The 26,026-nt window shown below is 45.5% G+C and overlaps 1 protein-coding gene across 3 annotated transcripts in view; it reads right to left on the bottom strand.

Annotated features, from left to right (window-relative positions):
* Window positions 1-26,026, bottom strand: part of LOC121279949 (disintegrin and metalloproteinase domain-containing protein 12-like) — a 375,022-nt gene that overhangs the window by 36,404 nt on the left and 312,592 nt on the right. For all 3 annotated transcript variants that reach the window (XM_041191570.1, XM_041191551.1, XM_041191560.1), the window contains 3 exons: window positions 24,131-24,178; window positions 19,793-19,840; window positions 7,168-7,242 (listed from right to left, as the gene is read on the bottom strand). In XM_041191570.1, the coding sequence (XP_041047504.1) occupies window positions 7,168-7,242; window positions 19,793-19,840; window positions 24,131-24,178 (171 nt within the window). The remainder of the gene's footprint in view (window positions 1-7,167; window positions 7,243-19,792; window positions 19,841-24,130; window positions 24,179-26,026) is intronic.

Genomic DNA, 26,026 nt, shown 5'->3' with positions numbered 1-26,026 from the left:
AAACAGCAGTTTGATTTGGAAACTGTTTGAGTTCAGTTGGTTTTGAAGACAGCTACCAAGCAGAAGCAGCCTAGGAAGCTCAGCCAGTCCCAAGCTAAAGTTGGTTGAAGGGAGAGACTAGAAAAGGGGACAACTAGCAAGTCCCCAGCTAAAGGAAAAGTTCCCAAGAATCCTGGGGAATGTAACAGGAAAAGGTTCCAAGCAGATCTTCTAGTCAAAAGAAGGACTGGGGAAGGTTCTGTTAAGTGAAGTTAAGATTGAGGGGCAGAGAAAGGCTCCAAACTTCAAACTTAAAGGAAGCAGATTTAAAGTGAAAGGCCAGAAGGTCCAAAGAGATAACTGAAGGTCTGTCCCTTTTGCCATGGACATGTGAAGCAGTGGTGGACTGTTGACAGCTCAGTCAGTGACAGAGGAAAGCTTGAATGCATGTTGTGACCCAGGGGAGAGGAACATCAGAAGGAGAGTTCGAAACCCTGCAGGTGAACCCTTGCAGAAGGCGTCAGAGAGAAAGCATTGGTTTGGGAGAAGATTCCAAAGCGAGTTCTTGGAGAGTGGAGATTGGAAACCCTCATGTGAAAGATGGAGTTCATTGAGACCGGTTGGCCCATGGTGTGACAAGTGTCTGGGGGAAGCTGAGAAGAGATCCATAGCATCTGGTCAAGGTAGCATCTGTCACTTGGTTTCAGAGTGTGGTACATCTGACCACAGGTCACCCATTGGCTCATAGGGACTGCACTTACTGTGAACACGAGTATATAAGATAGCTTGTGTTATCCTTACAAATCTGTATATATCTGTAAAGGTATAGTTGTGTGTGAAGGAGTATTATAATATGATTCATTTTCTCTTGTTTAATAAATGTTTTATGCTTTTGTTTAACGTTCATTAGCTGACTCCAGTGACTGTTCAGTAGCCCCTCTCCACATTTCTAAACAAACAAGTAAAAGTTAGGATCTATCAAGCTTGGTTCCACTCTGGGATTAGGGTTGTCCAGTGGTAACCTAAGCTGGGGATCATAACAATAAGGAGACCAAGACTGTACAGAGTACTCCAGGTGTGGTCTTACCAAGACCCTGTACAGCTGCAATAAAACTTCTCTACTTTTATATTCCATTCCCCTTGCAATAAACACATTCAATTTGCCTCCCTAATTACTTGCTGTACCTTCATACTGATTTGGGGTAATTGAAAGAATTTGATATTAAGACAAGCATTAACAGCTTTAAAAGTAGACAAGTGTAGATATGAGAGCTCTTTCCAGGCATGATGGGAAATATAGCCAGTACTGTGGGAAACTGCTAAGAATCACAAGCTGTGAATCTAGTGACCTTCACAGCTTGGGTAAACATGGTGATAAGGAGATAGGAAACAGACAGAGAGGCATTAAGCCCAGACACGAACAAACTCCTGCTGAGGCCAAATGCTGAAACTGTTGAGATAACAGTGAACATCTGCAAAACAAAGTATTCCCCACTCTTGATTAGGTGATGTATGTGTTAAGGCAATGCTGGTGATGGGGGTTGTAACAAACAGTGTTTTGCTATGTGGAAACCAAGGAGTATAAAATTGTGTCACAGGATTTGTATCAGGGAGAGATCCTTGGGAAAGCAGCCAGGATGATCTCTCCTGGTTGAATAAAACATTTGCTTACTGGAAACTCACAGATTTGAGTGATTTAGTCTTTTTACAACAATGCTAAATGTATGTGATTCATGTACCAGGACACCTAGATCCCTCTGTACCACAGAGTTCTGCAACCTCTCTCTATTTAAATAGTATACTGCTTTTCTATTCTTCCTGCCAAAGTGAACACATTCACATTTATCCACATTATACTCCATCTGCTAAATTTTTGCCCACTCACTTAAATCTGTCTATATCCCTTTGCAGACTCTCTATAGCCTCTTGACAATTTACTTTCCTGTCTATCTTGGTGTTATCAGCAAATTTAGCTACCGTACATTTGGTCCCTTCATCCAAGTCATTGATATAGATTGGAAATAGTTGGGGACCCAGCACTGATCCCTGTGTAACATCATTAGTTACAGCTTGCCAATGCAAAGGAGATCCATTTATCCCTACTCTCTGCTTCCTATTCACTGACCAATCCTTTATCTGTGCTCATATGTTACCCCCGGGACCTTGTGCTCTTATCTTGTGAAGTAACATTTAATGTGGCACCTTAACAAATGCCTTTTGGAAACTCAAATACACCCACAACTACCGATTCCCCTTTACCCACCTTCAATGTTACTTCATCAGAAAACTCTAACAAATTAGTTAAAAACGGGGCAGAATCATCCATGCCCCCTGTGTTTGGTGTGTTCGATGGTGTGAGCGTATCCTGGGGGGGCAAAAGGCTGCCCTGCGGTTAAGGGGGCTTTGGACTGGCACAAAGGCTACCCTGCGGTTGAAGGTAGCACAGAAGCAGATGTGGGGTGGGGGGGGGGGCGTGGGTGGAGTGGGTGAGGGAAGCGACCATGCGTTAGGGACGCCTTGTATAAATATTCCTCTGCAGCAGAGACAGTTCAGATGCAGCCCACCTTGATGTGATTGCGGTCGGGCCCCTAGCTTAACTGCCCACTCAAGCAACACAGAGGCATCAAAATGCCACAAGTACTCCAAGGCTTTTCACCTCGGGTACAGACTGCAAATTAATGAGCGTTTTAGTCGATTATAGAGCAGTTGGATGACAGGGCATGTTGTACAATCTCCTTGTTAACGCTGGCCATGGAGCAGTCACTGGTAAAGGAGCTCACAGCCCCTTACAACATCATCATCCCAGTTTGGACCCGTCTCCCCAATGCTTCAAGCTAACAGTGCAGCCTTGCAGTGTGGGTTAGGAGAACGCCTGTGCCTGAGCTGAGGGCACAGCATGCAGTCCAGTGGGGAAAGCTGCTGCCAATCGGTCAGGTGGAGTGGGGCAGAGGAAGGTGGAGTATCAGGCAGCCATCTCTGGCCATCCAAGTGCTGGCCAACACTCTCCAGGACGTGTTAAGGGGCCTTCAGACTGAACCAAGAGAGGTTCTCAGTACACCCATGCTAACCCAGGCTCTTTCATGCAAAAGCGATTGGATTTGCCCAGGTCTCAGGTTTCCCACAGGTGCAGGGTACCATTGACTGCACTCATGTGGTGCTCAGGTCTCCATCGCAACGATGGTCAACCATGTCAACTGCAAGGCGTTCCATTTGCTGAACATGTAACTAATGTGAGACCACCACAAATACATTGTGCAGCTCTGCACATGGTTTCCAGGGGTGTGCACAGCTCTTACATTCTCAGTCAGTCACAGATCTCTGAAGTCTTCCAGGGTCCACAAAGGCTGCAGGGATGGCTCCTCGGGGACAAGGGGACGTGGCTGATGACACCCACACCCATGCAGCAGCCTCAGACTGCAGCAGAGCGACGGTATAATGAGGCTCATGCTGCAACTCGCAACTTGGTGGAGCAGACCATCGGGACGCTGAAAATGAGGTTCCGGTGCCTGGACCGGTCTGGTGGACCCTGCAATACAGTCCGCAGAGGGTGTCACACATCATCATTGCCTGCTGCACCCTTTATAACCTGGCACTGCAACAGGGGGAAGATCTGGCTGAGGAGGAGATGCTGGAGCTGGAGGTCTCCTCCGATAAGGAGGATGTCGAGGGTGATGAGGGTGAGGATGTCCTCGAAGGTGACAATGAGGCCCTCATAGCTGCTAGATTTGTGGAGGATGATGACGACATACAGTGAGGAGGCACCATAGATCCTCACATTGTATCTATGAAGGTTTGACTCCAGTCTGGCTTATGGCAGCGCACATACCCTCTGTGAGAATGCTCCTGTCGTGGAGACGCAGTGAAGGCCCTAATAGTTGCTCGATCGCAGGAGGATGATGACATGCAGTGAGGACACTGCATAGATCTTCACACAGCCTCTGGGAATGTCTGACTCCTGTCTGATTGAGGGCAGCTCACTTGCGATCAGTGATCAGGGTCATACCATAAAGATGCAGCCATGAAACTTTAGAAGCACCTGATCCTTTATCTGTCTTCAGCACCTGACCCCTTCAGGAGCACAGTGTCACTGGTCACAGATGCTGAAGAGATGGGGGCCAGCCCCACCTTAAAAGTGCTGAGGGGACACAGAGTAAATGACAGACCATCACTTTGGGTCTGAAGCACAGAGAAGCAGCCCTGGACTGAGACACCTGCCTTCACCTTGTGCAGAGAGGTTTTACATCTGAGTGACACAACACTGCTCATCAGAATAAGCAGACATAGGTAGGGAGGAGACATTCTTGGGTGTTTATTGACAATAGTGAGCAGTATGTAAAAGTGATTAACACCCGTGCCCAGGCTGTGCAACTAGAATCACAGAATCACAGTGCAGAAGAGGCCCTTCGGCCCATCAAGTCTGCACCGACACATGAGAAACACCTGACCTACCTACCTAATCCCATTTACCAGCACTTGGCCCATAGCCTTGAATGTTATGATGTGTCAAGTGCTCATGCAGGTACTTTTTAAAGGATGTGAGGCAACCCGCCTCCACCACCCTCCCAGGCAGTGCATTCCAGACCCTCACCACCCTCTGGGTAAAAAGGTTTTTCCTCACATCCCCCCTAAACCTCCTGCCCCTCACCTTGAATTTATGTCCCCTCGTGACTGACCCTTCAACTAAGGAGAACAGCTGCTCCCTATCCACCCTGTCCAAGCCCCTCATAATCTTGTGCACCTCGATCAGGACACCCCTCAGTCTTCTCTGCTCCAATGAAAACAACCCAAGTCTATCCAATCTCTCTTCATAATTTAAATGTTTCATCCCAGGCAACGTTCTGGTGAATCTCCTCTGCACCCCCTCCAGTGCAATCACATCCTTCCTATAATGTGGCGACCAGAACTGCACACAGTACTCCAGCTGTGGCCTCACCAAGGTTCTATACAACTCCAACATGACCTCCCTACTTTTGTAATCTATGCCTCGATTGATAAAGGCAAGTGCCCCTTATGCCTTTTTCACCACCCCACTAACATGCCCCTCTGCCTTCAGAGATCTATGGCTTTCACAAAACCATGTTGGCCCTGCATGTTCAAATCATGTTTTTCTAAGTGTCCTGCTAGAACCTCCCTAATAATGGATTCTAACACTTACCCTATGACAGATGTTAGGCTAACCGGCCTATGGTTTCCTGTTTTCTGCCTCTCTCCTTTCTTTAATAAAGGTGTTACATGAGCTATTTTCCAAAAGGCTGGAACTTATCCAGAAGCTAAGGAAATTTGGAAGATTATAACCAATACATCTGCTATCTGTGCTGCCACCTCTTTGGAGACACTAGTATGCAGGCCATCTGGTCCTGGGGACTGGTCAGCCTTTAGGTCTAATAGTTTTCCTGGCACCCTTTACCTGGTGATGATGATTGTATTAAGTTCATCCCTCCTCATCATCCCTTGATTTTCAAGAATCTTTTGGAAGTTTTCTAAGTTCTTTACCGTGAAGGCAGACACAAAATACCTGTTCAACACCTCTACCATTTGTTTGTTTTCCGTTATCAATTCTCCTGACTCACTCTAGAGGACCAACAACAGCTTTAGTTACTCTTCCTATTCAGATACTTGTCAAGAATTTTACTATCTATTTTTATGTTACTAGCTTTCTCAAATATTCTGCTTTCTGCTTCTTTAATATCTTTTTCATCATTCTTTGCAGGGTTTTTAAAATCTGTTCAATCCTCTGACACACCACTAATCTTTGCCAATTTGTACCATGTTTCTTTTAATTTCATACTCTCCTTAATTTCCTTATTTAGCCATGGATGATGCATCCTTCTCAAAGAGCCTTTCTCACTGAGATAGATCTTTTCTGAGCGTTATTAAATATCTCCTTAAAAGTCCGCCATGGCAATCCTACTTCCCTACCTTTTAACCCAGTTTCCCTGTTCACTTCTGCCTTCATACTCTCATTGAGTTTAAAACGCTAGTCATGGACCCACACTTTTCCATTTCAAAGTGAACATGAAATTCTATCTTGTTGTGATCACTATTACTTAGAGGCTCCTTTACCATGAGGTTATTGATTGATTCTGTCTCATTGTACATTACCAGGTCTAGGATAGCCTGCTCTCTGGTTGGCTCTAGAATGTACTGCACTAAGAAATTGTCCCAAAAACACTCTATGAACTTATTTTCCAGGCTGCCTTTTCCACTCTGATTTTTCCAATCTACATGTAGATTAAAGTCGCCCATGATCATTGTGGTACCTTTCCTATACACGCCATTTATTTCTTCCTGTGTGCCCTGCTCTACAGTGTAATAACTACTGTTAGGAGCCCTGTAAACTACTCCCACAAGTGATAAAACAAAACTCTGAGGATGCTGGAAATCTGAAATTAAAACAGAAAATGCTGGAAAAACTAAGCAGGCCTGGCAGCATCTGTGGAGAGAGAAACAAAGTTAGCATTTTGAGTCCATATGACTCTTCTTGAGAGCTAAAGAGAAACTCTGAAAAAGAGTCATACAGACTCAAAATATTAACTGTCTCTCTCTCCGAAGATGCTGCCAGATCACAGAGTTTTTCCAGAATTTTCTGTCTTAATACACCCACAAGTGATATTTTACCTTTACTATTACTTATCTCTACCTATATTAATTCTACATCTTGCTCTTTCAAGCTAAGGTCTTCTTTCAGTACTGAACTAATGCCATTGTGAATTAACAGAGCTACCCCACCACCTTCTCCAAGCTTTCTGTCATTGCGATATGTCAAAATCCTTTAATATTCAGGTCCTAGCCTTAGTTACCTTTCAACTATATTTCTGTATAAGTGGGCCAAACAATCTTGCCAGCTTGCTTTATCACCTTTAAGAATTTGTGTATTTTCAAAAATCAATCCATTTATAATGCACTATCTTTCCTTATGCCTCACAAAGTGAATTCAATCTACCATGCCACTGCCTATTTCCCTATCCTGACATTCATCCTGGAGCGTATAACCAGCCTGGTCATTATCTATTACTTTGGCAAGTTTTGTATCAGCTGCAAATGTTTATAATGCTTCTCCCTCACCCAAGTCTAGGTTGTTTATAAAAATTGAAAAGAGCAAAACCGAACGTTGTTGTACGACAGTGAAAACTCCTTAATTTATTTAAAGATGATTAAATGTGAGATGTTTAGTGGATGATTTCTCACCTGGAGTCTCTCCAGTACTTTGCTCTGTTGTGATACTTGTATCAGTTAGGGTTTCCTCAGGTGATGCAGTTGAACCTGAAGTAAAGAAAGGAAGCATGCACATTTATTGAGGGAATCTGTTCATATGGCCCACTCAGAATTTGAGATTGCACGATAGTACCTCATCATCACATGTGCTCTGCCCAAAGCCTGCTCCTTGGCTCATTGTCTACTGATGCTTCATCCTGAGCCATTTTCTTAGCAGTTTTGTCAGTGGTGGATTGCCTTTGGCTTCCGTTCCCAGGGACAGGGCGAGGACGTAGGTTTCAAGTCTACCTCAGCTGGAACTGGAATCAAAACCATGCTGGTGGGCTTTATTCTGAACAGTCAGCTGTGCCTCATCTGAAGGTGACATCGCCTCAGGGTAGCAAGTTTCTGCCTCGGGTCTTCATGTGATTAAACATGCTGATTCTCGACCTGCAGGTCTCTGGGGGCAGAACATCCCATGAGGGTTCGGGGAGTACAGGATTTGCATCTTTCTCTTTCCTTCTCTGGCTGCGCTCTGCCTCATCATTCTGAAAGGTACACTGCCACCTAGCCAACTGAGCTAGCCAGCTCCATGGTACTGCCTATCCCAGTGCTGACACTTCCCTCAGAGCATCCACAGGCAGTGTCTCAGGAAGCCTCAGCCTGAATCATGGAATCAGAGGGAGGCCTTTCAGCCCATTGTATCAGCACCAGCCGACAAACTGGCATCCAACCTAATCCCATTTTCCAGCTCTTGGTCCGTGGCCTTGTTAAGTTACAGTGTTTAATGGCAATGAAGGTTTATCTGCAACCACTTTCTCAGACAGAGAATTCCAGATCCCCTCAAATTTACTCTGAATATCAGGCTTCTCACTCTAAATCTATGCCTCTGCTTATGGATCCCTCAAACAAGGGAAGTAGGACTGCCCTATCAACTTTATCCAGACTCCTCATAACATTATGTACTTCAGTTAGGTCTCCCCTCAGACTGTTCCAGGACATCAACCCTAGACTATCCATTGATTCCTTATAACTAAATTCTCCACTCTAAACAACGTTCTCAGAAATCTCCTCTGTGCTCTCTCTAGTGCAATCACATCTTTTCTATATCCATAGTACAGTGACCAGAATTGCACACATTACTCCAGGTGTGGCCTAGTTAGTGTTTTTATGGTCCAACATAACCTCTCTGCTCATAACCTATGCCTTTTTAACCCATTACCTAACTATTCTACTACATTTTTTTATTTATTTGTGGGATATGGGCTTCGCTGGCTGGGCCAGTATTTATTGCCCATCCTTAGTTGCCCTTGAGAAGGTGTTGGTGAGCTGCCTTCTTGAATTGCTGCAGTCCATTTGGTTTAGGTACACCCATTGTGCTGTTAGGAAGGGAATTCCAGGATTTTGACCCAGCGACAGTGAAGGAACGGCAATATATTTCCAAGTCAGGACAGTGAGTGACTTGGAGGGGAACTTCCAGGTGGTGGTGTTCCCATCTATCTGCTGCCTTGTCCTTCTAGATGGTAGTGGTCGTGGGTTTGTAAGGTACTGTCTAAGGAGCCTTGGTGAATTCCTGCTGTGCATCTTGTGGATGGTACACACACTGCTGTTACTGTGCATTGGTGGTGGAGGAAGTGAATGTTTGTGGATGTGGTGCCAATCAAGTGGGCTGCTTTGTCCTGAATGGTGTCAAGGTTCTTAAGCGCTGTTGGAGCTGCACTCACCCAGGCAAGTGGGGAGTATTCCATCACACTTCTCACTTGTGCCTTGTAGATGGTGGACAAGGTATTGGGAGTCAGGGGGTGAGTTACTTGCAGGAGGATTCCTAGCCTCTGACCTGCTTTTGTAGCCACAGTACTTATGGCTACTCCAGTTCAGTTTCTGGTCAATGGTAACCCCAAAGATGTTAATAGTGGAAGATTCAGCCATGGGAATGCCATCGAATATCAAGGGGTGATGGTTAAGTTCTCTCTTGTTGGAGATGGTCAATGCCTGGCACTTGTGTGGTGTGAATGTTATTTGCCACTTGTCAGCCCAAGCCTGGATATTGTCCAGGTCTTGCTGCATTTGGACATGGACTGCTTCAGTATCTGAGGAGTCGTGAATGGTGCTGATGACATAAATCTTGGTGGAAGTGTGAGCGATGTGGAAGGTGTTAAGAGGCTTCAAGGTGATTCAGAAGTTTGAGTGAGTGGGCAAGTACCTGGCAGAGTCAGTATAATGTGGATAAGTGTGAAGTTATCCAATTTTATAGGAAAAACAGAATGGCAAAGCATTACTTAAATGGTGATTGATTGGGAAATGTTGATGTACAAAGGGACCTTGTATACCAATCAATGAAAGCAAGCATGTAGGTGCTGCAAACAGTTAAGAAGGCAAATGTATGTTGGACTTCATTGTGCGAGGACTTGAGTACAGGAGCAAGGATGTCTTACTGCAGCTGTACAGGGTCTTGGTGAGACCACGCCTGAAATATTGTGTGCAGTTTTAGTCTCCTTACCTAAGAAAGGATATACTTACCATGGAGGGAGTGCAGTGAAGGTTCACAGTCTGACACCTGCGATGACAGGATTGTCGTGTAAGGGGAGATTGGGCTGACTAGGACTGTATTCACCGGAGTTCAGAAGAATGAGGTGGGGGGGATCTCATTGAAACATATAAAATTCTGACAGGGCTGGACAGACTGGATGTAGAGGTGATTTTCCTCTGGCTGGCGTATCTAGAACAGAGGGTCACAGTCTCAGTATGCGGAGTAGACCATTGAGGACTGAGATGAGGAGATGGCAATAGGGATGGGCAATAAATGCCAGCCCGGCCAGCAAAGCCCACATCCCGTGAATGAATTCACAAACACTTCTTCACTCAGAGGGTGGCAAACCGATGGAATTCTCTATCAAAAAGGCCTGTGGAAGCCAAGTCACTGAATATACTAAAGAAGGAAATAGATAGATCCTGGACTCTTATGGCATCAAGGGCGATGGGGAGAGTGTAGGTGGACAGTGTTCAGATAAAGGATCATCAATGATCCTATTGAATGACGGAGTAGGATCCAAGGGTCAAATGACCTACTCCTGCTCCGAGTTTCTATGTTTTTATGTTTCAATCATCAGCCAACATCCCTACCTCTACCTTATGATGGAAGGAAGATCATTGATCATTGATGAAGCAGCTGAAGATGGTTGGGCTGAGGACACTACCCTGAGGAACTCCTGCAGTGTTGTCTTGGAACCGTGATGTTGACCTCCAACAACTACAACCATCTTCCTTTGTGCTAGGTTTGACTCCAACTAGTGGGGAGCTTATCCCCGATTCCTATTGACTCCATAGAAACAAAGAAACTAGGAGCAGGAGTAGACCATTCAGCCCTTCGATGCTGCTCCATCATTCATTATGATCATGGCTGATCATCCAACTCAATAGCCTGCTCCTGCTTTCTCCCCATATCCATTCATCCCTTTCGCCCCAAGAGCTATATCTAACTCCTTTTGAAAACATACAATGTTTTGGTCTCAACTACTTTCTGTGGTAACGAACTCCACAGGCTCACCACTCTCTGGGTGAAGAAATTTCTCCTCTTCTCAGTCCTAAATGGTCTACCCCATATCCTCAGACTGTGACCCTTGGTTCTGGACTCCCCCACCACCGGGAACATCCTTCCTGCATCTACCCTGTCCAGTCCTGTTAGAATTTTATAGGTTTCTATGAGATACCCCTCATTCTTCTGAACTCCAGCGAATATAATCCTAATCAACTCAATCTCACCTCATATGTCAGGAACATAAAAACTGACTGTTAAAAATTCTATAGGTATGTGAAGAGAAAAAGATTGGTGAAGACAAATGTAGGTCCCTTACAGTCAGAAACAGGCAAATTTATAATGGGTAAACCTTTGCTGCATTCCCTCTATAGCAAGAACATCCTTCCTCAGATAAGGAAACCAAAACTGCACACAATATTCCAGGTGTGGTCTCACCAAGGCCCTGTATAATTGCAGCAAGATATTCCTGTTCTTGTACTCGAATCCTCTGGCTACGAAGGCCAACAAACCATTTGCCTTCTTTACCGCCTGCTGCACCTACATGCTTACCATCAGCGACTGGTGTACAAGGACACCCAGGTCTCGTTGCACATTCCCCTCTCTCAATTTATAGCCATTCAGATAATAATCTGCCTTCTTGTTTTTGCTACCAAAATGGATAACCTCACATTTATCCACATTATACTGCATCTGCCATGCATTTGCCCACGCACTCAGCTTGTCCAAATCACACTGAAGCATCTCTGCATCCTCCTCACAGCTCACCCTCCCACCCAGCTTTGTGTCATCTGCAAATTTGGAGATATTACATTTAATTCCCTCATCTAAATCATTAATATATATTGTGAATAACTGGGGTCCCAGCACCGATCCCTGAAGTACCCCACTAGTAACTGCCTACCATTCGGAAAGATACCCGTTTATACCTACTCTTTGCTTCCTGTCTGCCAACCAGTTTTCTATCCATCTCAATACACTACTCCCTATCCCACGCGCTTTAATTTTACACACTAATCTCTTATGTGGGACTTTGTCGAAAGCCTTCTGAAAGTCCAAATAAACCACATCCACTGGCTCCCCCTCATCAACTCTACTAGTTACATTCTTGAAAAATTCCAGTAGATTTGTCAAGCATGATTTCCCTTTCATAAATCTATGCTGACTCTGTCCAATTCTGCCACTGTTTTCCAAGCACTCAGCTATTAAATCTTTTATAACGGACTCTAGAAATTTCCCCACTACCGATGTTAGGCTGACTGGTCTATAATTCCCTGTTTTCTCTCTACCTCCCTTTTTAAATAGTGGGGTTACATCAGCTACCCTCCAATCTGTAGGAACTGTTCCAGAGTCTACAGAATCTCGGAAGATGACCACCAATACATCCACTATTTCTACGGCCACTTCCTTAAGTACTCTGGGATGTAGATTATCAGGCCCTGGGGATTTATCAGCCTTCAATCCCATCAATTTCTCTAGCACCATTTCCCTACTAATACTGATTTCTTTCAGCTCCTCCCTCTCACTGAACCCTGCATTCCCCAACATTTCTGGGATGTTATTTATGAAAACAGAACCAAAGCATGTATGTAGTTGGTCAGCCATTTCTTTGTTCCCCGTTATAAATTCCCCTGTTTCTATCTGTAAGGGACCTACATTTGTCTTCACCAATCTTTTTCTCTTCACATACCTATTTTAACAGTCGGTTTTTATGTTCCTCACAAGCTTACTCTCATATTCTATTTTCCCCTTCTCAATCCCTTGGTCCTCCTTTGCTGAATTCTAAACTGCTCCCAATCCTCAGGTCTGTTGTTTTTTTCTGGCCAATTTGTATGCCTCTTCCTTGGATCTAATACTATCTCTAATTTCCCTTGTAAGCCATGGTTTGGCCACCTTTCCTGTTTTACTTTTGCGCCAGACAGGAATAAACAATTGTTGCAGTTCACCCATGCGCTCTTTGAACATTTCCCATTGCCCATCCACCGTCATCCCTTTAAGTAACGTTTCCCAATCCATCATAGCCAACTCGTGCCTCATACCACCGTAGTTTCCTTTATTAAGATTCAGGACCCCAGTCTCAGAATCAACTATGTCACTCTCCATCTTGATGAAGAATTCTATCATATTATGGTCACTCATCCCCAAGGGGCCTCGCACAACTAGATTGCCAATTATTCCTTTCTCATTACACAATACCCAGTCTAGGATGGCCTGTTCTCTCATTGGTTCCTCAATGTATTGGACCAGCAAACCATCCCGTAACACTCCAGGAATTCCTCCTCTATGATATTGTTACTAATTTGATTTTCCCAATCTATATGCATATTAAAGCCACCCATAGTTACAGATGTTCCTTTATTGCATGCGACTCTAACTTCCTGTTTAATTCCATTCCCAACATCACCACTACAGTTTGGGGGGTCTATGTACAACCCCCACTAACGTTTTTTGTCCCTTAATGTTTCTCAGTTCTACCCATACAGATTCCACATCGTCGGAGCTAATATCTTTCCTCACTCTTGCGTTTTTTTGCCAGTTTTGCTAGGGCTCCTTGATGCCACACTCGGTCAAATGCTGCCTTGATGTCAAGGGCAGTAACTCTCAGCTCACCTCAGGAGTTCAGCTCTTTTGTCCATGTTTGAACCAAGGCTGTAATGAGGTCAGGAGCTGAGTGGCCCTGGCGGAACCCAAACTGGGCATCAGTGAGCAGGTTATTGCTAAAGCAAGTGTCGCTTGATAACACTGTTGCCGACCGCTTCCATTATTTTGGTGATGATGGAGAGTAGACCGATGGGGCGGTAATTGACTGGGTTTGATTCTTCCTGCTTTTTGTGTACAGGACATACCTTGGCAATTTTTCACATAGCAGGGTAGGAACCAGTGTTGTAGCTGCACTTGAGCAGCTTGGCTAGGGGCGCAGCAAGTTCTGGAGCACAAGTACTATTGCCGGAATATTGTCAGGTCCCATAGCCTTTGCCGTGTCCAGTGCCTTCAGCTGTTTCTTGGTATCACATGGAGTGAACCAAGTTGGCTGAAGATTAGCATCTGTGATGCTGGGGACCTCTGTAGGAGGCCGAGATGGATCATACACTTGGCACTCCTGGCTGAAGTTGCAAATGCTTCAGCTTTATCTTTTGCACTGATGTGTTGGGCTCCTCCATCATTGAGGATGGGGATTTTTGTAGCGCCTCCTCCTCCAGTGAGTTGTTTAATTATCCACCACCATTCACGACTAGGTGTGGCAGGACTACAGAAGGTTAGATCTGATCTGTTGGTTGTGGGATCGCACATATCTGTCTATCACTTGCTGCTTATGCTGTTTGGCACACAAGTAGTCCTGTGTTATAGCTTCACCAGGTTGACACCTCATTTTTAGGTATGCCTGGTGCTGCTCCTGGCATGCCCTCCTGCACTCTTCATTGAACCAGGGTTGATCCCCTGATGATAATGGTAGAGTGGGGGATATGCCAGGCTATCAGGTTACGGATTGTGGTTGAGTACAATTCTGCTGCTGCTGATGGTCCACAGCGCCTCATGGTTGCTCAGTCTTCGGAGATGCACTGCAGGAATTCACCAAGACTCCTTAGTCAGCACTTACCAAACCCAGGACAACCACCATCTGGAAGGTCTGACAGCATCTGCGGAGAGGGATACACTTGACATTTCGAGTCCATTTGACTCTTCATCTGATGAAGGGTCATACGGACTCGAAACGTTAACCGTATCCCTCTCCGCAGACGCTGTCAGACCTGCTAAGTTTTTCCAGGTATTTTTGTTTTTGTTTTTGTTCTAGATTTCCAGCATCCACAGTATTTTGCTTTTACAATTTGGAAGGACAAGGACAGCAGATAGATGGGAACGCCACCACCTGGAAGTTCACCTCCAAGTCACTCACCATCCTGACTTGGAAATATATCGTCATTCCTTCACTGTCGCTGGCTCAAAATCCTGGAACTCCCTCCCTAACAGCACTGTGGGTGTACCTACACCACATGGACTGCAGCGGTTCAAGAAGGCAGCTCACTCAAGGGCAAGTAGGGATGGGCAATAACTGCTGGCCCAGCCAGCAAAGCTCACATCCCGTGAATATAAAATAATTACTGCACAGAAGGATGCCATTCGGCCCATAGTGTCCATTCAGGCTCTCTGATGGAGGAACTCAGCTAGTCCCACTCCCCCCGTCCTTTCCCCACAACCTTACAATTTTCTCTCTTCAGGATAATCTAATTTACTTTTGAAAGCCATATTAAATCTGCTTCCACCACACTCTCAGGCAGTGCATTGCAGATCCGCACCATTCACTGTGTAAAAGTGCTTTTCTGTGTATCAATGGTGGTTTTTCTGTCAATCACCATGTCAGTGTCAGTGAGAAGTGAGGTAATGTTGGGTGATTGTTTTGGGATTGTGGACAAGGTTTGGTAGATAGTATCATATGTTTAATGCTTATTAAAATTGAGTTTTGTTGGTACAGTTTTCTTACCTGGAGCCTCCTTAGATTTTTGCTGAATCTCCTATTGTGACATTTTAGTCTATTTCAGGTGTGGAAAGTAAAGAAGAAAAACATCCTCAATAAGTCGGGATTCTGCCCTTGCACTGGCAAGTGGGTCAGGCTGAAATGAGCATGATAGTAACGATGTCTGTCAGTAACAGTTGGTGTTGTCAGAGTCTGTCAGTGTGAGTGTGACAGGCACACAGGGCCAGATTTAATTCTACCACCTGAAAGTGGGCTAGGCGATGCTGTGCATTGCAGCCGGTGGTGTTGTCGGGGGTTCAGGGAGGGGGATGGGCGTGTTGCAGTATGCCATGTGGGGAGGCCAACTATAAAAGTCAGCTCAGGGGATGGAAGCGTTCCAGAGTGGGCGCCTTGGTTGAATTCCTGGCTCTCCTCTGTGTGGCTGGTCTTGGTCTGCCGACCTCTCAGCAATGGCCGTTGCTCCCAGCGACACAGCTGGAACTGGAAAGCTACTGACCCTCCGGTTGGCCAGCAGCTCTTGGAGGCAGGACCCATGGCATTAAAGTGGCCGTCCAATCACACTGGACCTTCTGAAAATAACCACAGCGGCGGCATCGCCCACTTTCTGGCTGGTGGATGGAATGACTGCTGCAGCTTTTAAATTCAGCCCTCAGTGTGGATATCGCTCTGGACTGGCCATTGTCCATGTGGTGTGGGTACATCCACACCCATAGTGTTGTTAAGGAGGGAGTTCATTCCTTTTAGGCTTTATAGTGGCTTTATATAACTGAGCGGCTTGCTCAGCTATTTCCGAGGGCAGTTAAGACCCATTGCTGTGAGTCTGGAGTGGAATGTAGGCCAGACCAACAGATTTCCTTCCCTAAAGGGCATTAGTGAACCAGGCTTTGTGATCATTGACAATGGTCTCATTTGGTCGTAATTGCCAAAACTAGTTTTTAATCCCAGATTTTTATAAATTGAACTTAAATTCCATTAGCTGTCACGGGTGGGTCTTGAACCCATGTCACCAGAGCTTAGGCCTCTGGATTAACTAGTCCAGTGATATTACCACGATGCTATCACCTCCTCCTTTGGCCAAGGTGCTTGTCATCGCATTAAGATGATGGGCAATGCTCCTGATGTTACAGATGCAACCAGAGGGCCAGAGCGATGTCAGGACAGCAGCTCCACCAGGAGAGGTAGGCCTCACAAAGGTAGGCAGGCACCTCAACATGGAGATTCCCTGGATTGCCTGCATGGAAGTCAGCAAATAGAGAGGCCTGCAGCCAACGGGGATATAGGATTGATGGGAAAACTTCTCCGCAGGGCTATTAATGGATTGAGCTGCGAACTTTCATCCCTGCAGCACCTTGAGTAGGGCACGGAGCCTCTAAACAATCTGCCATTGGCAGGCTGCATCAATTGAACTACTAGACTCGGCACATGACGAGTGACGGAGTGGGGGATGGGAGGTGGGGTGGGGGGGGGTGTGGTGGTAGACAGTGGAATTAACCTTTGTAAATTCCCAAAGCCCTCACAAAATGGCCCTTAAATGGGGCCTTACCAGTACTAATTGGCCACCTTCCCTCTGTGGGACTTGTAGCCAGCCCAGATCCCAGTCACCCCCCAGAAAAGTAACCCAGAGCCATCATGAGTCAGAGAGACATTCCAACATATTTTCCCATCACTACCTCAAGCCCTACCTCTACAGTGTCTGTGTGTGTATCATAGAATTAGTTAATGGTTACAGCACAGGGGGAGGCCATTCAATTTGTTGTATCCATAAGAAAGTAAATTAGCTGGTCCCAGTTCCCCTGTCCGTTCCCTGTTAATTGTCTCTCTTCAGGTGCTTTTCTAATTCCTTTTTGAAAACCAAGATTGAATCTGCCTCCACCACACTCTCAGGCAATGCATTGCAGGTCTCAACCTTCCAATGTCTAAAAAAAGCTTTTTCTTGTTTCACCGTTGGTTTTCTGCCAATCACAGTGTCTATCCATGTCACTGTTGTTGTAGGGTGTTGGTTAGAGCTCGGTAGGTCTGAAGAGGTCTTCGTAGTCATACATACATTAACTGTAGGTCTTTCTAAACTCTTAGAGCTATTTACAAACATACAGTAAAGGGTACAAGTAGGAGCTGTCTCCATGCTTGCTGGTACACACAGCTCTGTCCAAAACTGGACTGATCCTGGATGCGGGTCATGCGCTCTCTTACATCACCAATGGATATTATCTACTTGGACTTCTAGAAGGTCTTTGACAAAGTGCCGCACAGGAGGCTGCTCAGTAAGATAAGAGCCCATGATGTTAGAGGCAAGGTTCTAGCATGGATAGAAGATTGGCTGTCTGGCAGGAGGCAGAGAGTGGGGATAAGGGGGTCCTTCTCAGGTGACTAGTGAAGTTCAGCAGGGGTCAGTGTTGGGACCACAACGTTTCACTTTATACATTAATGATCTAGATGAAGGAACTGAGGGCATCCTGGCTAAGTTTGCAGATGATACAAAGATAGGTGGAAGGAAAGGTAGTATTGAGGAGGCAGGGAGGCTGCAGAAGGATTTGGACAGGTTACGAGAATAGGAAAAAGTAGTGGCAGGTGGAATACAACGTGGGGAAGTGTGAGATCATGCACTTTGGTAGGAAGAATAGAGGCATAGACTATTTTCTAAATGGGGGGAGAATTCAGAAATCTGGAGTGCAAAGGGACTTGGGAGTCCTAGTCCAGGATTCTCTTAAGGTTAACTTGAAGGTTGAGTTGGTAGTTAGGAAGGCAAATGCAATGTTGGCATTTATTTCGAAAGGACTGGAATATAAAAGCAGGGATGTGCTGCTGAGGCTTTATAAGGCTCTGGTCAGACCACATTTAGAATATTGTGAGCAATTTTGGGCCCCGTATCTCAGGAAGGATGTGCTGGCCCTAGAGAGGGTCCAGAGGAGGTTCACAAGAACGATCCCAGGAATAAAAGGCTTAACATATGAGGAACGTTTGAGGACTCTGGGTCTATACTTGATGGAGTTTAGAAGGATGAGGGGGGATCTGATTGAAACTTACAGAGTACTGAAAGGCCTGGATAGAGTGGATGTGGGGAAGATGTTTCCATTAGTAGTAGAGACTAGGACCCAAGGGCACAGCCTCAGAGTAAAGAGAAGGCCTTTTAGAACAGAGATGAGGAGAAACTTCTTTAGCAAGAGAGTGGTAATCTATGGAATTCATTGCCACAGAAGGCTGTGGAGGCCAGGTCATTGAGTGTATTTCAGACCGAGATAGATAGGTTCTTGATTGGTAAGGGGATCAAAGGTTACGGGGATAAGGCGGGAGAATGGGGTTGAGAAACTTATCAGCCATGATTGAATGGTGGAGCAGAATCGATGGGCTGAATAGCCTAATTTCTGCTCCTATGTCTTACGGTCTAAAAGCCAGATCATCAGCTGGAGACCTCCGGATTGGGCATCTTGCCTTAATTCCTGGGTCTCCCACTTGATGGCTGATCCTGGTCTGTTAAACTGTCAAAAGTGGCCTCTTCTCCCAGTGGTGTGGCTGGGATTGGAAAGTTTACTGGCCCTCTGGTTGGCAAACTGGCATCTTTCTGTGCTTCTTGGCCAAGGGAGGACAAAGAGGAAGCTATTAAGTAATCAACTTTTCACTTTATACGTTAATGATCTAGATGAAGGAACTGAGGGCATCCTGGCTAAGTTTGCAGATGATACAAAGATAGGTGGAGGGACAGGTAGTATTGAGGAGGCAGGGAGGCTGCAGAAGGATTTGGACAGGTTACGAGAATGGGAAAAAGTAGTGGCAGGTAGGATACAACGTGGGGAAGTGTTAGATCATGCACTTTGGTAGGAAGAATAGAGGCATAGACTATTTTCTAAATGGGGAGAGAATTCAGAAATCTGGAGTGCGTCCACTCTATCCAGGCCTTTCAGTATTCTGTAAGTTTCAATCAGATCCCCCCTCATCCTTCTAAACTCCATCAAGTATAGACCCAGAGTCCTCAAATGTTCCTCATATGTTAAGCCTTTTATTCCTGGGATCGTTCTCGTGAACCTCCTCTGGACCCTCTCCAGGGCCAGCACATCCTTCCTGAGATACGGGGCCCAAAATTGCTCACAATATTCTAAATGTGGTCTGACCATATTGGTCCAAAAGATTCCAGGTAATCCACAAGTGTCATAACTGCAGAATCAGTGAGGGATAGCAAAACTTCTCTCTCTCCCAAAAGCCTGCTGACCTGCTGAGTCCACCTGAACAGGCAAACCTGATTTGAAATCTCAACTCTTAAGATAACCCAGCATTACTTTTTTGTCCTTCATCTGCATTTCAACATACAGTAAAGGATACAAACTAGGAGCTGTCTCCATGCTTGCTGGTACAAACAGCTCTGTCCAAAACTGGACTGATCCTGGGTGCTGGACATGTGCTCTTTCACATCGCTGTGTGGGGGGTATTGTACTCAGTCCCACATTAACCCTATATGTGCCAGATCCTTATATTACAAGTGTCAGTGTCATTCAGAACTGAGGTAAGGTTGGGTGTGGAGAGAGATCGTTCTGACAAGATTTGGTAGGTAAAATCATATATTTAATGCTAATTAAATCTGACAGAGCTTGAGAGGTTCATTGGGAGAGTTTTCATACCTGAAGTCTCTTGCTGAATCTCTTTTGTGGTACTTTTCTCCGTTGTAGCTGTGGAAAGTAAGGAATAAAAGCATCCTGAATAAATGTGGGATTCTGTCTTGCGCCGGCACACTCAACTCCCTCCGGTTAATTCACGGGCAGGGAACATCAAATCGGCCTCATGCTTGGATGTCAGTTGAGGCCCTAAAGTGGCCAATGAAGGGTAGAGTACCAGCAGCATTGTTGGGGGATGGTGGGGTGGGGGCATTAGCCATGCAGGGTGGCTGGCATAGGGACGTGAGAATAAGGGAAGTAAACACGTGGCTAAAGGAGTGGTGCAGGAAAGAGGGGTTCCATTTCACGGGGCACTGGCATCAGTATTGGAACAGGAGTGATCTGTACTGTTGGGATGGTCTCCACCTGAACCGATCTGGGACCAATGTTCTAGCGAAAAGGGTAAATAGGGTGGTCAACAGGACTTTAAACTAGAAAGTGGGGGGGAAGGGAGGGTAAAACTCCAAGAAGTATGACTAATGCGAAACAAAGCAGCAGGTTAGCGTGTGGGGGGGTGGATTCAACTTCATGGAAAATTATGAAAAAACTGAAAAGAAAGGAGAGCCCAGGAGAGGCTATTAAAGTCTCCAGAACACAAAATAGGACAGAGTGTTTGGAAAGGGCAAGGAATCTAACTTCAAGCACATCAGATAAAGGGACGATAATGAGAAAGGGGACGGGAAATACAGGACTGAAGGTGTTGTATCTGAATGCATGCAGAATACGAAATAAGGTAAATGAGCTTGTGGCGCAGATTGAAATTGGCAGGTAAGATGTGGTGGGCATCGCGGAGACATGGCTGCAAGGGGATCAGGACTGGGAGCTAAATATCCAAGGGTATACATCCTATCGAAAAGATAGGCAAGTTGGCATAGGGGGTGGGGTTGCTTTGTTAATAAGAAATGAAATTAAATCGATAGCAAGAAATGATGCAGGGTCAGATGATATAGAATCTGTGTGGGTAGAGTTGAGGAACCGCAAAGGTAAAAAAAACATAATGGGAGTTATGTACAGGCCTCCAAACAGTAGACAGGATGTGGGGCACAAGATACACCAGGAGATAGAAAAGGCGTATAAGAAAGGCAAGGTTACAGTGATCATGGGGGATTTCAATATGCAGGTGGACTGGGAAAATCAGGTTGGTAGTGGATCCCAGGAAAAGGAATTTGTGGAATGTCTACGAGATGGCTTTTTGGAGCAGCTTGTGGTGGAGCCACTAGGGAACAGGCAATTCTAGATTTAGTGATGTGTAATGAGGCAGATTTGATAAGGGAGCTTAAGGTGAAGGAACCCTTAGGAGGAAGTGACCATAATATGATAGAATTTACCCTGCAATTTGAGAGGAAAAAGCTGGAATCAGATGTAACGGTATTACAGTTGAATAAAGGCAACTACAGAGGCATGAGGGAGGAGCTGGCCAGAACTGACTGGGAGATGAGCCTAGCAGGAAAGACAGTGGAACAGCAATGGCAGGAGTTTCTGGGAATAATTCGGGAGACACAGCTAAAATTCATCCCTAGGAAGAAGAAGCATACTAAAGGGAGGACGAGGCAACCATGGCTGACAAGGGAAGTCAGGGACAGCATAAAAGCTAAAGAGAAAGCATACAATGCGGCGAAGAGCAGTGGGAAACCAGGGGATTGGGAAGCCTACAAAGACCAACAGAGGATAACTAAAAAAGAATAAGGAGGGAGAAGATTAAATATGAGGGTAAACTAGCCAGTAATATAAAAGAAGATTGCAAGAGATTTTTTAGATATATAAAGGATAAGAGAGAGGCAAAAGTGGACATTGGGCCGCTGGAAAATGACGCTGGAGAAGTAGTAGTGGGGAACTAAGAAATGGCAGAGGAACTGAATAGGTACTTTGCGTCAGTCTTCACAGTGGAACACGCGGGTGACATCCCCAAAGTTCAAGAGAGTTGGGGGGCAGAGGTGAGTATGGTGGCCATTAACAAAGAGAAGGTGCTAGGAAAACTGAAAGGTCTGAAGGTGGATAAATCCCCTGGACCAGATGGATTACACCCCAGAGTTCTGAAGGAGATAGCTGAAGAGATAGTGGAGGCATTAGTGGCAATCTTTCAGGAATCACTGGAGTCAGGGAGGGTCCCAGAGGATTGGAAAATCGCTAATGTAACCCCCCTGTTTAAGAAGGGAGTGAGGCAAAAGACGGAAAATTACAGGCTGATTAACCTGACCTCGGTCGTTGGTAAGATTTTAGAGTTCATTATTAAAGATGAGATTTCAGAATACTTGGAAGTGCATGGTAAAATAGGGCAAAGTCAGCATGGTTTCATCAAGGGGAGCTCATGCCTGACAAATCTGTTAGAATTCTTTGACGAGATAACGATTAGGTTAGACAAAGGAGAGCCAATGGATGTTATCTACTTGGACTTCCAGAAGGCCTTTGACAAGGTGCCGCACAGGAGGCTGCTCAGTAAGATAAGAGCCCATGGTGTTAGAGGCAAGGTACTAGCATGGATAGAAGATTGGCTGTCTGGCAGGAGGCAGAGAGTGGGGATAAGGGGGTCCTTCTCAGGATGGTGGCCAGTGACTAGTGGAGTTCTGCAGGGGAGATTGTTGGGACCACAACTTTTCACTTTATACATTAATGACCTAGATGAAGGAACTGAGGGCATCCTGGCTAAGTTTGCAGATGATACAAAGATAGGTGGAGGGACAGGTGGTATTGAGGAGCGGGGAGGCTGCAGGATTTGGACAGGTTAGGAGAATGGGCAAAGAAGTGGCAGATGGAATACAACATGGGGAAGTGTGAGGTCATGCACTTTGGTAGTTAGAATAGAGGCATAGACTATTTTCTAAATGGGGAGAGAATTCAGAAATCTGGAGTGCTAAGGGACTTGGGAGTTCTAGTCCAGGATTCTCTTAAGGTTAACTTGCAAGTTGAGTCGGTTGTTAGGAAGGCAAATGCAATGTTGACATTTATTTCGAGAGGACTAGAATATAAAAGCAGGGATGTGCTGCTGAGGCTTTATAAGGCTCTGGTCAGACCACATTTAGAATATTGTGAGCAATTTTGGGCCCCGTATTTCAGGAAGGATGTGCTGGCCCTGGAGAGGGTCCAGAGGAGGTTCATGAGAATGATCCCAGGAATGAAAGGCTTAACATATGAGGAATGTTTGAGGACTCTGGGTCTATACTCAATGGAGTTTAGAACGATAAGGGGGGATCTGATTGAAACTTACAGAATACTGAAAGGCCTGGATAGAGTGGACGTGGGGAAGATGCTTCCATTAGTAGGAGAGACTAGGACCCGAAGGCACAGCCTCACAGTAAAGGGAAGACCTTTTAGAACAGAGATGAGGAGAAACTTGTTTAGCCAGAGAGTGGTGAATCTATGGAATTCATTGCCACAGAAGGCTGTGGAGGCCAGGTCATTGAGTGTATTTAAGACCGAGATAAATAGGTTCTTGATTGGAAAGGGGATCAAACGTTACTGGGAGAAGGCGGGAGAATGGGGTTGAGAAACTTATCAGCCATGATTGAATGGCGGAGCAGACTCGATATGCCGAATGGCCTAATTTCTGCTCCTATGTCTTATGGTCTAAAAGCCAGATCATCAGCTGGGCACCTCCGGATTGGGCATCTTGCCTTAATTCCTGGATCTCCCACTTGATGGCTGATCCTGGTCTGTTAAACTGTCAAAAGTGGCCTCTTCTCCCAATGGTGTGGATGGGATTGGAAAGCTGCTGGCCCTCTGGTGGGCAAACTGGCACTTTTCTGTGCTTCTTGGCCACGGGGGAACAAAGAGGAAGCTATTAAGTAATCAACTGCTATTGGTCCAAAAGATTCCAGGTAATCCGCAAGTGTCATAACTGCAGAATCAGTGAGGGATAGCAAACCTTCTCTCTCTCCCACAAACCTTCTGACCTGCTGAGTCCACCTGAAAAAGCAAACCTGATTTGAAATCTCATCTTTTCAGATAACCCAACATTACTTTTTTGTCCTTCATCTGCATTTCAACATACAGTAAAGGGTACAAATTAGGAGCTGTCTCCATGCTTGCTGGTACACACAGCTCTGTCCAAAACTGGACTGATCCTGGGTGCTGGACATGTGCTCTTTCACATCGCTGTGTGGGGGGTATTGTACTCAGTCCCACATTAACCCTAATTGTGCCAGATCCTTATATTACAAGTGTCAGTGTCATTCAGAACTGAGGTAAGGTTGGGTGTGGAGAGAGATCGTTCTGAGATTGTAGACAAGATTTGGTAGGTAAAATCATATATTTAATGCTTATTAAATCTGACAGAGCTTGAGAGGTTCATTGGGAGAGTTTTCATACCTGAAGTCTCTTGTTGAATCTCTTTTGTGGTACTTTTCTCCGTTGTAGCTGTGGAAAGTAAGGAATAAAAGCATCCTGAATAAATGTGGGATTCTGTCTTGCACCGGCACACTCAACTCCCTCCGAATAAGTCACGGGCAGGGAACGTCAAGTCAGCCTCATGCTTGGATGTCAGTTGAGGCCCTAAAGTGGCCAATGAAGGGTAGAGTACCAGCAGCATTGTTGGGGGATGGCGGGGTGGGGGCATTAGCCATGCAGGGTGGCTGGCATAGGGACGTGAGAATAAGGGAAGTAAACACGTGGCTAAAGGAGTGGTGCAGGAAAGAGGGGTTCCATTTCACGGGGCACTGGCATCAGTATTGGAACAGGCAGGATCTGTACCGTTGGGATTGTCTCCACCTGAACCGATCTGGGACCAATGTTCTAGCGAAAAGGGTAAATACGGTGGTCAACAGGACTTTAAACTAGAAAGTGCAGCGGGAGGGAAGTGTATAACTCCAAGAAGTATGACTAATGCGAAACAAAGCAGCAGGTTAGCGTGTGGGCGATGGATTCAACTTCATGGAAAATTATGAAAAAACTGAAAAGAAAGGAGAGCCCAGGAGAGGCTATTAAAGTCTCCAGAACACAAAATAGGACAGAGTGTTCGGAAAGGGCAAGGAATCTAACTTCAAGCACATCAAATAAAGTGATGACAATGAGAAAGGGGATGGGAAATACAGGACTGAAGGTGTTGTATCTGAATGCACGCAGTATACGAAATAAGGTAAATGAGCTTGTGGCGCAGATTGAAATTGGCAGGTAAGATGTGGTGGGCATCGCGGAGACATGGCTGCATGGGGATCAGGACTGGGAGCTAAATATCCAAGGATATACACTCCATCAAAAAGATAGGCAGTTTGGCAGAGTGGGTGGGGTTGCTTTGTTAGTAAGAAATGAAATTAAATCGATAGCAAGAAATGATGCAGGGTCAGATGATGTAGAATCTGTGTGGGTAGAGTTGAGGAACCACAAAGGTAAAAAAACCATAATGGGAGTTCTGTACAGGCCTCCGAACAGTAGACAGGATGTGGGGCACAAGATACACCAGGATTAGAAACAGTGTGTAAGAAAGGCAAGGTTACAGTGATCATGGGGGATTTCAATATGCAGGTAGACTGGGAAAATCAGGTTGGTAATGGATCCCAAGAAAAGGAATTTGTGGAATGTCTACGAGATGGCTTTTTGGAGCAGCTTGTGGTGGAGCCCACTAGGGAACAGGCAATTCTAGATTTAGTGATGTGTAATGAGGCAGATTTGATAAGGGAGCTTAAGGTGAAGGAACCCTTAGGAGGAAGTGACCATAATATGATAGAATTTACCCTGCAATTTGAGAGGAAAAAGCTGGAATCAGATGTAATGGTATTACAGTTGAATAAAGGCAACTACAGAGGCATGAGGGAGGAGCTGGCCAGAATTGACTGGGAGATGAGCCTAGCAGGAAAGACAGTGGAACAGCAATGGCAGGAGTTTCTGGGAATAATTCGGGAGACACAGCTAAAATTCATCCCTAGGAAGAAGAAGCATACTAAAGGGAGGACGAGGCAACCATGGCTGACAAGGGAAGTCAGGGACAGCATAAAAGCTAAAGAGAAAGCATACAATGCGGCGAAGAGCAGTGGGAAACCAGGGGATTGGGAAGCCTACAAAGACCAACAGAGGATAACTAAAAAAGAATAAGGAGGGAGAAGATTAAATATGAGGGTAAACTAGCCAGTAATATAAAAGAAGATTGCAAGAGATTTTTTAGATATATAAAGGATAAGAGAGAGGCAAAAGTGGACATTGGGCCGCTGGAAAATGACGCTGGAGAAGTAGTAGTGGGGAACTAAGAAATGGCAGAGGAACTGAATAGGT

This window comes from Carcharodon carcharias, chromosome 1, assembly GCF_017639515.1.
Source record: "Carcharodon carcharias isolate sCarCar2 chromosome 1, sCarCar2.pri, whole genome shotgun sequence".
NCBI classification, from domain to species: Eukaryota; Metazoa; Chordata; class Chondrichthyes; order Lamniformes; family Lamnidae; genus Carcharodon; species Carcharodon carcharias.
The sequence above is the reverse complement of the archived record's forward strand: the minus strand, read 5'-3'. Positions and strand labels throughout refer to the sequence as shown.